Source organism: Mchenga conophoros, linkage group LG23 (assembly GCF_057382185.1).
Source record: "Mchenga conophoros isolate Kocher_MC1m ecotype Shallow Benthic linkage group LG23, M_conophoros_male_GT1.1, whole genome shotgun sequence".
NCBI lineage: Eukaryota > Metazoa > Chordata > Actinopteri > Cichliformes > Cichlidae > Mchenga > Mchenga conophoros.
Genome location: NC_140547.1, coordinates 25,914,124 through 25,928,289, shown reverse-complemented (window position 1 = coordinate 25,928,289; position 14,166 = coordinate 25,914,124). Strand labels below are relative to the sequence as shown.

At 38.9% G+C, this 14,166-nt stretch overlaps 1 protein-coding gene across 2 annotated transcripts in view; it reads left to right on the top strand.

Moving 5' to 3' along the window:
• The window catches only part of LOC146547368 (glutaminase kidney isoform, mitochondrial-like), a 33,346-nt gene extending 21,636 nt beyond the window's left edge, over nt 1-11,710 (top strand). For both annotated transcript variants that reach the window (XM_085264122.1, XM_085264121.1), the window contains exons 8-18: nt 4,108-4,140; nt 5,097-5,155; nt 5,373-5,439; nt 5,724-5,774; nt 5,875-6,051; nt 6,304-6,435; nt 6,802-6,894; nt 7,539-7,600; nt 8,863-8,939; nt 9,017-9,080; nt 9,246-11,710. In XM_085264122.1, coding sequence (XP_085120248.1) covers nt 4,108-4,140; nt 5,097-5,155; nt 5,373-5,439; nt 5,724-5,774; nt 5,875-6,051; nt 6,304-6,435; nt 6,802-6,894; nt 7,539-7,600; nt 8,863-8,939; nt 9,017-9,080; nt 9,246-9,390 — 960 coding nt within the window. In that variant the 3' untranslated portion in view covers nt 9,391-11,710. The remainder of the gene's footprint in view (nt 1-4,107; nt 4,141-5,096; nt 5,156-5,372; nt 5,440-5,723; nt 5,775-5,874; nt 6,052-6,303; nt 6,436-6,801; nt 6,895-7,538; nt 7,601-8,862; nt 8,940-9,016; nt 9,081-9,245) is intronic.
• The last annotated feature ends 2,456 nt before the right edge of the window (nt 11,711-14,166 follow it).

Sequence of the window (14,166 nt, the reverse complement as noted above, 5' to 3'; positions counted from 1 at the left end):
TATCATACTCCATTCTTCTCTGGAGAGGGAGCTCTTTTTTTGTGCATATGTTTCTTTTCAAGCAATTTGTTTGTCTTTAGTAATCGGTATGAAAGAATAAGTCGTGTTAGTGGCGATGCTCGTAAATTCATGGGGATGTTTTGCTGTCTTTATTCAAAAGTGTGGTCCGTCAGTTTGAGAAACTTTTCTGGCGGCAGATTAAGAGCTCCATCATATGTTAGAGAAAAGCAGGAAGAGTCACCGTTTTAATTCTCTGAGAGTGATGTAGGGCTGCTCAATTAATCGAATTTTAATCACGATTACGATCTGGGCTTTCAACGATCATTAAAAATGACTGAGCCGATTATTAGCCCCTCCCTCATTTATCCGCGACACCTTAAAGGCCGGTCCGTGAAAATATTGTCGGGCATAAACCGGTCCGTGGCGCAAAAAAGGTTGGAGACCGCTGATTAAGAGGACCCGAGGGAAGCTCGGAAAGCTAAGCAGAAGTTATTTGGAGAGTGACTGCCGTTGGTTGAAAAGAGTTAAAAAAAAAAAAAAACTTCAGTGGTGTTGCACACTATTTTATATTATTTTTTAAAGTCATTGTTAACCCTTTAAAGCCAGTCAGAGCAGCACGCTCCGTTTTGCGTAACTATTTTTAAATCCCTGTAGAACCTGAACCGTGTAAGCTAGCGCAATAATTTGTTTTGCATATGAAACCGGAGGAGTTGTACTTACATTTTATGCCATCAGCTTGTCCTCGGTCACGGTTTCGTTCCACATATAGCTTTGCAAAAATTGCATAAAAAGCGCTTGCAGGAACAAAAACATAATATTCCAGAAACACGCTTTGCCGTTCCTATCAGCTGTTCGTAACACTTCCCACAGTGAAATGATGCACATGCTGTTTTCTTTGCAAATTTGCATCATAGGATTGTTTTTTGTTTTTCCTGCAGTATATAAAAATTGCTGTATCTCCAAAATAAAACTATGAAGACACGCAAAATAAATTTCCTGTGGTGGGAAACTATTTTTTGCAACTTTATTGTATTTAAAGTTTTGAGGGATAAACCTCTTAAATTTCTCCAAGTAGAAATATATGTAAACAAAACAAAAGCGATTTCAATTTTTTTTGTAGTTTATTGCACTTTTTTGCAATTTATGTAGTTACTATGGACTTAATGCATACATATTATTAAAATATGGGCTATAACAGTTGTATTGATGTATAGCAACTTGAAATACTCCAACAAATGGCACTACAGCATGTAAAAAAAATAATATAAGCTCTGGTGGACTTGGTTCTATAGTAGGTCTTAAAGGGTTAAATAAATATCGTCAAATAATCGTGATCTCAATTTCAGTGAAAATAATCGTGATTATCATTTTTGCCATAATCGAGCAGCCCTAGAGTGATGATTTGTCATGAGCAACAAGGACAATATAACTCCAGAGTGAGTTATGTTTTCGCAGCCATCTCCAGAGTGCCTAACTGGATTTATTTATTTCTTTTTATCACTTGTTTATTTACAGAAGCAATCATTTGTTCACGATGTCAGAGAGTTAGGGATTGGTAGGCACTAGTGGTGCAACGGATCACTGTTGATCCGTAATCCGAACCGATCCCACTCCACGGTTCGGCGCGCACGTGATCCGAAGATTCGAAAAAGAAGAAAAAAAGTATGTGTATGGTGTGCGTAGTCAGTCTGTCAAGCCATAGTTATGGCCAGCGCTAGCGGTCCAGGTGGAGAAGCAGAGGAGTTTGCGGCGTTTAAGCAGCCCTTTGCTGCCCAGTCCGTCCAGGATAAAGCTATTACAAAAGCTACTGGGGTGTTTAGCTGCAGACGTGAGGCCGTATTCCGTTGTGCAAAACAAGGGGTTTAAACTGTGATGAACGTGCTTGCATGATATCCTGTTGCGCATCCACTTCAGTGACAAGATCGTTCCAAGCATGTATGAACAGGAAAAGTCTAAAGTTATGGCTGAACTGTCCCAGGTGTCTTCTGTTGCCCTAACTACAAATGGGTGGATCTCCATGGCAACGGCAAGCTTCGTGAGCTTAATTAGTTTTTATATAATTGCGTGGAATGAGTCTTGAGTTGAATGTTTTTTAATAGGCAAAAAATACTTAAATAAGTAAATGGCGCGTTAAATTTGTCTTTTTGGGTTGTTTTTTTTGTTTTGTTTTGTTTTGCTGATCCTAAAATTGAGCCGATCCGTAGCTTAAAACCATGATCCGATCCGAACCGTGAGATTTTGGATCCGTTGCACCACTAGTAGGCACTGGACTGAACTTATGTAGATCTATTGTTTTGCATGTGTAATTAACACGAGGGCTTTCGGTGCCTCATATAATATTATTTAACCTTATACAGTCATATTTAGAGTGATGCACTGGGGAGGACAACACTGTCTTCCTAGAAATAGGGGATCAGGACCCCCGGGTCCCACCTTTGATTTTCACCTGAGGTCACAGCAGATTCATGCATCACTTTGGGAAAGCAAAATGAAAGAGTAAAGGTGAAGCTGGAGCCCAGAAAAACTCTGCAGGCAGCAGTAATTATAAATATCTGAGGTGCAGTTTAAAAGTAGAGCAGCAGCTTTCAGGGAGACTGTTACATGATCTGAAAATGAGAATTCATGCTCAGGCTGTTGAATAAAGGCAGTAACGTTCCCCGTGCTTCAGGCTTTGTTGTTCTTGTCACATTTGGCCAAAGTTTTGGTTTTTGTCTGATTTAAATCGAAGGAGGTGAGTTCACACTGCGAACCACATGACTGAGTCTGTTATCTGAGAGATAACAGTCACTCACTCCATCTACATCTACTGCTGTATTATAGTAATAATGATGAAGTTCTGCAGTGTTTAGTAAAGTTTTAAATTTGGTTCTTATTTATAGGTTTAAATACATTAGTGCTCCGTAACTTGATCTGGATCAACTGTATAAATATTTCTGGAAATGTTTATAATTTTACTGTAATAATAATAAAAAATGTAGGGAAACATGATTTAATGAAAGGACTCAAATAGAATCGAGTAGAGTTGAAACAATTTAAATGACATTAGGTGTAAAATAAATAAGGTTTCATTCCACATCAACATCTGTATTTGTCAGTTATCGTAATTATCAATAAAATCTGTAAACAGGTAGGACAAAGAAATGTTGGCCTCAGAAAGGCTGAAGCAACTGTTGGGCTTAAAATACAGTGGCTCCTACATTTCCCACAATGCACCAGAAGTTTTCTTTGACTTTGACCTGTAAACCGGAGCCTTTAACCCTTAACCCCTTATTTTAGGAACTAAAATGACCAAGGAGTGAAATTATATTTTATAAAGCAGACGTCTTTAAAATGACTCTGCTGTTGTTTCTCATACTTCAATCCAAGTAGAAGAAAAACTTAAATGATACAAACATACTGTGATACATAATTCATTCAAATATACCTCGACAAACCAAATCTAGATGATCTGGTGACTCTGTAATACTCTGAGATCAACACAAACTGTAATGAAGTCTTCTTTACAAACATCTGGTTTGCATTTCTTTTCACTTCCAGTGAAAAGAAATGCAAAAAAAAGGCTTCAGTGTTAAAGAAACGTAATATTTCACACAATTCCCCATCGTCCACGCCACACCAACGCACCAGTTACTGTAAATGACTACAGAAAGCTGTAGAAGCAGCAGATTGATAAATATGAACTTAATTTTGTGGCTCGCAGTGTGATTGCACCTTAAAGTCTAATCACGTAACCATACAGTAAACACGCCTGTAGTAATCAGTAGCTGTGCTCTTAAGTCACTTACTTAAATGAACCTTTTATTTAATTCTCTATTCAAAAAAGCAGAAGCCCCAGAGTGGATTTAACAATTTTCGTTCACCTCCATCTCCAGCTAGTCTCCCACCCCTAATCTTAATTCATCTGACGTCATGCCTGAATGGCCTTTTTAACTGGTCACATGAGTAGTGATGTAAACCTGCACTGTTTTCCTGCCGTAGCTTAATTTCATAGAGACGTGGATCATACGTGATAGTGCTAATGTCGTCACACGGGTGACCGTTTTTCATGCTTTTATTACTGCAGTTTTTGTTTTATGAATATTTTGATTGGTTCTGTTTGTGTTACAGCAAGGGGCAAGCAACGCTGAGAAATTTGATTATGTGAGTACTATTGGGAAGATTTATTGAATATTTAAATATTGACTGAAGGAGAAGTTTCCAAACTGAAGTTATATAAAAAAAAATGTCAGGGCTACATTATTCTTGGAATTATACCTTTTTCTTCAACACTTACACTTTAAAATTGTTTTTATTCTCAAAAATTTGATTCTAATTGTGAATATTTCTACTTTATTTTCAATTTTATTCTTGAAATTTTAGCTTCACACTCAAAATTTCATTGACATTTGTCAAATTTGAATTTTATTTTTATATATTGTTGTTTTATACGACATTATTCATTAAACATTTTTATTTAATTAACTTTTCTGTTGTCTTTAGTCTTGACATAGTTTTTACTTTAATCATAACGTTTTTACTTTGTAGTCTCAAAAGTTTGGTTTAAATCTTAATATTTAATATTCTTAATATTTAGACTATTTAAAATTACAATTACTCTTATTTTTTGAATACTTTGAATATCCCTTTGTCTTTAAAATGTAATCTTTAAACTGTAAAGGATGATTTTATTGTGAAAGTTTTACTTTTTTAAGTATTATTTTAGTTGTATAATTTCAGTATTATATTCCAAATTGCAATATTTTGGTTAAAATTTAGATTTAAGTTTATGATTTTGTACTAAAATTATAAGTTTATTTTGGATATTTTAATTGTATTGTTGTAATTTCATGTATAACTGATGAAGTTACAACAATGATTTTCTACCCAAATTTGTATATTTGTTTTCTTAAATTGAGTAAGTGTTAATGCCAGCAATTGTGACTTATTTGTAGAAGTTTCAGTTTTATTCTTTCAATTTTAACTTTAGCGTCAGCTGCTCTGCATTATCATTATTATTTATTTATTTTTTTATATGTATGCTCAGTGTCCTTGAGCCTTCTTCGTAGTCTTGTGTTAGTGTTGCGTGTTTACTCTGAATCTGCTCTTCTGCTCTGCAGGTCATGAACTTCATGAACAAGCTGGCAGGAAACGAGTATGTGGGCTTCAGCAATGCCACGTGAGTGCAGCAGAGTTAGAAATAAAACAGATTTTCCATGTTTAGATGAAATGAAGCACTTTAATGTCTTTGACAGATTTCTTGTTTACAAAACAGTTCTGCATCTCTGAGGTGGATCTCAGGTCTCGCAGCAACTTCCTGGTTCAGTTTGAGTTCATGTAACAGGATCTGAGTCGCATCATGAAATAAACCTCTCTCCTCTCTCTGTGTGGCTCAGTTTCCAGTCAGAGCGTGAGTCTGGAGACAGAAACTTCGCCATTGGCTACTACCTGAAGGAGAAGAAGGTGAGATTAGATGCTGCTGACAACTGAGACGGGATTTTGTTGTTTAAAAGGAAGCTTTTCTTCCTTTTGTGAACACACTATATTTGTGATTTCATTCTTAGCTTTTGTATTTTGAATTTTATTTTTGGTATTTCTGCATAAATATTAGGATTTCTGTTCCAGTAATTAATCAGTTTATCACCTGGTTTATCCTTTGATGTCTCTTGGTTTTCCTTTTTTCTGTTTGAAGAAAAGCAGCAGGTGTGTTATGAGTTCCCATTTTAAAGTGTTTTTATCTTTAACAGTGTTTTCCAGAGGGGACGGACATGACGTCCATCCTGGACTTCTACTTCCAGGTGAGTAGAGCTCATCCTGATGCAGTGGAATCACTAATGGGACAGGATTTTTGTTTGTCATTGTGATCCAATCATTCACGAATCTTTGTTTCTCAATCAGTTGTGCTCCATCGAGGTGACCTGTGAGAGTGCCAGCGTTATGGCGGCAACTCTGGCCAACGGCGGTTTCTGTCCAATCACGGGCGAGCGTGTGCTGAGCCCTGAGTCTGTGCGAAACACCCTGAGTCTGATGCACTCCTGCGGCATGTATGACTTCTCGGGACAGTTTGCTTTTCACGTCAGTATCTCCTCGTCCTGATCTCATGTTCAACCTGCTACCATCTCCCTGTTTTCCCGTTTTGCACCAGAACTTTAAAAATCTGCAATCTGCAATTGCAGGGTTTCCTATAACTTAGACAATTGAAAATACAGTGCTCTACTGTAATGGTTTTTTGGGGGGGGGTTGGGATCTGTTGGTTACTTTAAGAAAGATGTGAGCCACACTTTTAACAGGTAATCTCACATCACACATTCTCTCTTTCTGCCTCAGGTTGGTCTGCCGGCTAAATCGGGTGTGGCTGGCGGGATCCTGCTGGTCGTTCCCAACGTGATGGGCATCATGTGTTGGTCTCCTCCGCTCGACAAGCTGGGCAACAGCGTCAGAGGCATCCAGTTCTGCACGGTAACATCATCTTTAAAGTCATTTCCTGGACTGTGCTTGAGTAGCTTTGCATGATTCAAAATGGTAAATGGCCTGCATTTGTGAAGCGCTTTTCTAGTCCTTAAGGACCCCAAAGCGCTTTACACTACATTCAGTCATTCACCCATTCACACACACATTCACACACTGGCGATAGCAAGCTACATTGTAGCCACAGCTGCCCTGGGGCGCACTGACAGAGGCGAGGCTGCCGGACACAGGCGCCACCGGGCCCTCTGACCACCACCAGTAGTTCAAAGTTCAAAATAATCCTTTATCTCCTTTATCTCACCCTAAGATACTTTTATTATTCTTTTTTAATATTTGGGTCATGTTTTCTCCTTTTAGGATTTGGTTTCCCTGTGTAACTTCCACAACTATGACAACCTGAGGCACTTTGCAAAGAAGCTGGATCCTCGCAGGGAGGGAGGAGACCAGAGGGTGAGCGCCAGCACCATCAGCCTTCATCCTTCTCCATTTTCACAACCTCGACTATTTTGACCTTTACACGCTGTAAATGTCCTTCTGCTGGAGTGCAGTGTTAAAATCCTGAATGTTTGATGCATATTTTGAGCCATTAAAGCTGCTGTTAGCTTGTGTGCTGTGATCTTCTTCACAGTGAGTAATGTCTGAGTTACATTACTGTGGGGTTCAGATTGAAAAAGACTGATCAGAAATCACCAGACATCACTACCCAGACTGCACTGCAACATAACTAACATAAGCGGAAGTTCCTTTTAACGCACCAACAGAGATCATTGATGTAATTATTTTGATTATTTTCTGCGGTTTAGAGCAGTTTGTGTTGATTTTGACTCTAAGTGTCACCATAAAAGGCAGATTACCCTCCTTGTTTGTGGAAGCTTAATCCACAGCGCCATCTGCTGGAAGATTACTGCATCAGCTGTGTTATTTTCCAGCTTTACACAACCTGATCATTGGTGTCTTTCACTGTACATTAAACCACATGAAAAACAACAAATATTAGATTTTTCAGTTCTACCATATTTCAAAAACACAGTAACACTAAGCTATGATGCATTATTATAGCATCACGGTCTCTGCTTTGTTTTCTCGTGTTTCAGGTGAAGTCTGTCATCAACCTGCTGTTTGCTGCTTACACAGGAGACGTGTCAGCTCTCAGGAGGTACGCCAGCTCTCAGGTTTAGTGTCAGTAACACTCAGGACCGTTGGACAGCACGGAGACATTCATTTGATTTTAATTTCATATATGATTTTTGGCCACCACACACAGATAACAGGCAGGTACACAAACCTCCGTGTAGACTTGAGCGCTCACCATCTGATGACAGCATCTACATCACTTGGGCCCAGGCACACCAATTGGATTATTTGACTTGTTGGTTTGGGGGAAAAAAACTGCACTAAAACTTGGCACCAATTTAAATCAGCAGGGTCCTGCTCTCATCTTTACATTCTGCTACGTTCCTGTAAGTTAATATTTCTAAATTAATCTTTGCAGGCTAATAATATAAAGTCTTTCATTCCATTCATTGGGTTCCCACGATGGATGTGAATAAAACTACTTGACGGTTCCTCTTTTTCTGCTGTGATGTTCTGCAAACACTGCAGGATTTTGACACTTTGGAGGGGGATAATGTATCTTTAGTAAACTGATCATTTTCCTGAAACTAGCGAATCATGTTTACTGGATAGTTGTCTATGGCCAAGTGGAAAGTGATTGGTTGATTTCAGTCCATTTCAGTTGAGAGCTGGATGGATACAGCCTCGCTTTTATGGGACATCTGAACTGATGTTGAACAGATCGCGTTAGAAATCATTGCAATGTTTTTATTATTTAACGTCACTCGCATTAAATCGGAACTGCTTAGTGGGAGTAGCCCACACCATCTATTGTATCCACATTTATTTTTTGTTGTGTGCCTGTCTGTCTTCAGACTAGTCCTGTAAACTTCAAGCTGCTCAGTGCAGGGGAAGGCTGTGATTAGCACATGGGGACACACCATCAGTACTGATTTAGGGACCGCTTAAATTAGCTCCTTGCATTTTCATTGGCAGAGCCTGCATTTTAAATATCAGTCAGTACTAGTCATGCAGTTGTGGAAAGCCAAAATCAGGGAGTTTGCAAAAAGGGAAAGACATCTTTGCCTGTTTTGAGTCTCTTCTGAACAGCTGAGGTGCAGCATGTCCACCAAGGAAAAGGAGGTAGAGGTCTGATATGAAGATGTCAGCCACTAGATGGCTTTTCCCCCCCAGTTTAGTCTGCAAACATCACTTCTAGTCTTTAGGTAATTTACCTTCAGCACCATCGCAAAGAGCTTGAAACTTAAAGAAACCCACATGATTGAACCAAGTCCAAATTAGTCTGGTTGTTTCCACATGGCTCTCACTCCTTCCTTCCTGCTTGGCTGTTCTGTCTTTGTGCAGGTTTGCGCTGTCCTCCATGGACATGGAGCAGAGGGACTACGACTCGAGGACAGCGCTGCACGTGGCCGCCGCTGAAGGTGAAATGCGTACAGTCAGGTTGTCGTCATGGCAATTACTCTGTTCGGTCAGCTGACCTGATGTTTGTGTGTTTCAGGACATGCTGAGGTGGTCCGCTTCCTGCTGGAGGCCTGCAAGGTCAACCCAGTTCCCAAAGACAGGTAACCGAGACCACACTTTACTTTAGTTATCATTTTAATAAATACATGTAAAAAAAAAAAAAAAACCTTATCTAGATAGATGGAGATGGAGGGAATTTCTTTGAGCCAGATGTGTTAAATGAAACGAGGTGGATTTGTGTTTAAAGTTCTTCGTGTCTGGTGCAGGTGGGGGAACACACCGATGGATGAGGCCGTGCACTTCGGCCACCATGACGTCGTCACCATCCTCCGCGATTACCACAATCAGTACACCCATCAGGAAGGCAGCACGGCCAAGAAGAACGAAGAGAACCTGGACGGGCTCCTGTGATGGAGAATGCGCTGCTCAGGCGTGTGAGGCCGGGCGCTTGCCTCCGCCGGCGAGGGGAAGAGATCAGGCGGTGCTTTAGACAAAAAACTGGAAAGATCGCAAGTAGACTCATCGCTGAAATAACTGAAAACAAACCTTTACAGTATCTGTTAGCGCAGCAGCCGCCTCCCTCCGAGTGTAAATGCTCGTCATCATGTTCTCTTTAGGTGTCGTTGGGTTTTTGTATCGCGTGTGTGTACTCTGAGTGTGGAAGTACTCTTATTTTCCGTGTTTCAGCTTTTACGTTGACGGTTCTTTTTATTCTGAACATCAGCAACAGGAAGCAGCAGCAGTATAAAACCTTTGTTATGGAATGTAACTCCTCCCCCCCAAACACTTTTTGATGTGCGTTTGTGATAATCGATGTAAGATAAACTGTACATTACTGTAGTGTTTGTGTATATTAACCGAGGACGGCGAGTCTCTGTAAATAGGTGTAAAAATGTGTAGTCGATCGGTCTCGTGTGGTGATGGGTTCAGATTTGATGACAGTGTGTGTTTCAGTCAAACTTTTGGATAGTATTTGAACCATAAAATTATTCTTCTTATTTTTTTTCGTAAGCAGTTTTTTAATGTGGCGACAGATGAGTTAAAGGGTTTTTTGTTTTTATTGTTGTTGTTTTTCCACTAAAACTGGAATTTTCACCCTTCTTTTCTTTTATTTACTTTAGCAAGCCAGCCAAAGTTCAGTTCCTACTTCGTCTCCTGACCATTGAAAGCGTTTCTGCATATCAGACGCGACACTGCCAGGGCTCCTGCAGGGAGAGTGAATGACTGTAAACATGCAAGAAAATGTTTTTCTTACACTTTGTCTTAGTTTAAAGAAGTCACAGCAGAAAATGGATGCACTCAGCAATGGAGATATTTCAATACTTTTATTTTGAAAGTCTGTCTAGTGTATTTCAGTATGTGGCATAAACAGTGAGTTGATTGGTCCCTGTGAGTTGCTTTAAAGTAACTAAGGAGTACTGTGAAAGTTGCTACTACTACTCTTACATTCTAGTTATTATCACAAATCCTTTAGTGGCCTTGTTTGAAAACAGAAAGCGTCACATTTTAATCAGTTTAAACATTTTAAGGTCTCGCTAATAGAGACCTAGAGACTTGTCGCTGAGTTGAAATTGGTTGCAAAGACTGTGTTGCTCTGATAGTCAGCAGGTTGCTGTGATCGCCTGTTGTTGGCATCGAAGATGCCGACCGGTCTGCAGAGGTCCGTTCTCAGTCTTCATAATTTCTCTACCACTCAGTGAGCAGTTGGCAAGTGTCAGACAAGTTGGAGTCTTCCATACAAACTGCACAAATGCAGCAGCCTGTTAGCCACTAAAGCGAGGTTTTTGCTACACTAGTCTTTGTAATCGACCTTAAAATGAATACGCATGTTTCCCTAGCAACCTGTACGTTCTCTAGGATTAAGATAACACAGAGCAACTCGACAGTTTCACCTTACTTTTCTTTTGACTTCATAAATCATCTATATATCTTATAGATGGTTCTTAATCTTTCTCCTCATTGAACTTCTTTTTAAAACTTTATTGGTAATTCTACCAGTGTCTGACGACAGCCTCTGTAGTTTCTAGGCACAAATTGTAAAATCCCCCCAAACAACATTTAAATGCAGTGTTATTTAAATGGAGAATTAAAAGAAACTGCTTGAGTACTTTATTTTTTTCTTTCCTGCTGTAGACGTGAAAATTCCACATGTAAGTCCTCGGATCTACATCTTAATTAATCCTGCATTTTAAGCTAGTTAAAGTTGGAATTAAAAACATCCAGCATTCGTTTAACAACCAGTGAACTGCTTCCTTTGTTGATCCTCTCATTTTCTGCTGTTCAAATTTAAAGGCTTTTATTTTGGAGGAGCAGTCATACTTGAAAAGCAGATGTGTTTTTGTGTGTCTGAAGCACGCTTGACTGTTTTTACTTCTTTTTGAGCAAACAAACTGAACCAGACAGTCTGTAATGTAATCCACAACTTAGAAAATCCACAAACAGTTTTTGTTTTTTCCTCGGGTTTGGATCAGTTCATCCAGTTTACATTTCAAATTAAAAAAGGAACTTAAAGGAAGCACAAAACACCAATATTTTTGACACTAGTAGCAATAAGATGACGTGATTGTAGGATGAGGTGAACTGATCCAAATCCAAGTCCAAAGTATTCTGAATGTAACGTGTTTGGTGTCGTTCTGTTTCTTCTTCATGTGTATGTAAAGCTGCTGCAGCTCACTGAGCAAATGCAGGCGGCCCAGATATTTATTCACAGAATAAAAACATAGAAAAACCAGCTGGCTGTTTGAGTTTTATATGAATGATTTAGGAGGTTCCTTCACCGCCATGATGCTGGTTAAACCCACGACCATCTCCATCGTCACGTTTTAATATCTCTTCTCTCGTCTGAAAAGATGGCTCAGGCGATACAAGAGCTACCACACGCTTTTTTCTTTATTCCACCTAAAAAAAAAAAAGGGAAAACGTCAAGAGGATTTCAGTATTTCTTTTCCTTGATAACTCAGTGAGTAGGCTTTTTACTTCCTTTCACAGCAGGTGAAGGCTTGGTCAGATGAAAAGCAGATCAACCCTTTTGTGCTTCACTTTTCAAGCCTCTAAAAGTCACTGACAGGCCCGAGGTTGAACCCACAGCCAGTGAAAGCTCGGAATAACCGGCAAACACTGCGAATGACCGAAGACAACAAAGTGCTAAAACTCTGTAAATGTGTAAAGAAAAGAAAAAAGTACCTTTAATGTGATGATATAAAACTGACGTTTAACTGGCTGAAATTAAATAAGAGAGCAGTAGGTCTTAAAATATAAAACTTCACCTGTTTGTATTTGATCAAACAGATTTATTTTCCTGATATTCAAAGACTTCAACTTTTGGCATTACTCGAGTATGTACAGAAACATATTTATATAAATGTATTTACAGGCAGTATGGTAGTTGTTGGTGATATTACTCATGTCTCACCTGGTAACACTTATGACTGAGTAGTTTTAGTATTTTATGTGTGGTTTGTTTTTAAATACAATTTTCAGTGAAATACAAGAGAAAGTAAAAGTGATGTATTTTGGTTAGAGTGAAGGTTAAGATTGGATGGGCCCCATGAGATTTCTTTGGTTTTTAAGTCAGCCGCAGCACTCTTGACTTTGGGCTGGAGAATATTTAGCTTGTAGGAAACATTTTTGTGTACAACTAGACTAAACTTTGATCTTTAAATTCACAGCAACTGTCCCAGTCTAGAACCAGTTCAGAATAATGGAAGAAATAGATTTTAAAACCAGTTTGAAACATGGTGGCAGACACCTGAGGCCAGTAGTCAGGATTTCATCTTATCTAGATACAGTAACTCACTCCAGAGCAACAGGTTTGAAATTAAATGACCAGCATCGCCACTCCTGGAAGATCCCTCTGACCTCTGTGTGTCAACGCCAGGAAGGTCTAAAGTCTTTGTGTTGTGAAATTTGTTTTCTAAAACACAATTTTGCTCTGTGACTTTTTTCCACCTGTTGGCTGTAAACAGTTCAACAGTTATTGTTCTTTAAACATTACTAAACAAAAGTTTAAGACCAATTAAAAAATGTTTAGTCTCACTCCATTTCTTCTTGTTGCATATTGAAGCTCTACCTGGAACCTTGTTAAGATCCAACCATGCAAAATATGATTTTTTCTGCCATTTTTCGAGTCTTAAACTTTTGACTGGGACTGTATGACCCTAAAAGAGGATATCTGTTTGTACTTTGCAGGTAGACTAAGCGTATTTGAATTCTGTTTTTATTTTCTTTACTCTGAGCGCTACTGTACATAGCGCCGAAGCAGCTGAAAGACTAAAAATTGAAAACCATCCTTTTTTTTTTTTTAATGAATTTATTGAAATAATTCAGATTCTCCTGCATCTCAGTGATAGAGCTGTGAGTCTCAACTCACTTCCTGCCTTCACAAAGTCTAAACTTTATTAATGTATTAGAGCTTTTCCAGCCTTACTGGCCAAAACTTTTGAAGAACATCCTTTGAATAGTATGTTACCTCACAATGCTTTTCCTCTCACACTGCAGCATCTGTGTTTTTGGTCTGCATTGTTTAAACTCTCATCTTTGTAAAATCAGTTGCTCTGTTGACAGTACATGTATCAATCGTTATACTGATGTTACTTGGCCCAGTTTAGAAGCAGCAGAAAAATATCAGTGTGAAACCTGTAACCTTAACAGTGTGTTAGTTCAGTTTAACCTCCGAAGACCCGAACTCTTTCATGGCATGCCTTTTTGATTTCTCTTTGCTCTTTGGGCTGATTGGGACCTGAAGAATGTAAAAAACAAACAATTAGCAGAATTTTTTATTTATTTTTTTAACCTGATTTTTGTTTCTGACAAAAATGAGATCCACATAAGAGGACATTTGTTTTAAATTTTGATAGAACAGTGGCAGCATAACGTCCTCGTAAGTGGATATCAGGCCCCTGTAGAGCAAAAACCCAGAATGTGATGTCCACATGTGGACGCTAGGTGCTAGGAGGTTAACTTAATTTTATACTTTTTATATAATTTTATAGCAACTGTTGTTTTAATGCTTTTTATTATAAAGGTAAAGATCAGACAGTATTACTGAAAGAACCCTAACCATCAAATGATGCGATGGTGGGGAAGAAGAACTCCCTTTAAACAGGAAGAAACCACACAACAGGATCAGGGAGGGGGTGAGTGAAAGAGTAGGTTTTTATACCTTAAAAACAAAGCATGACTGACTCA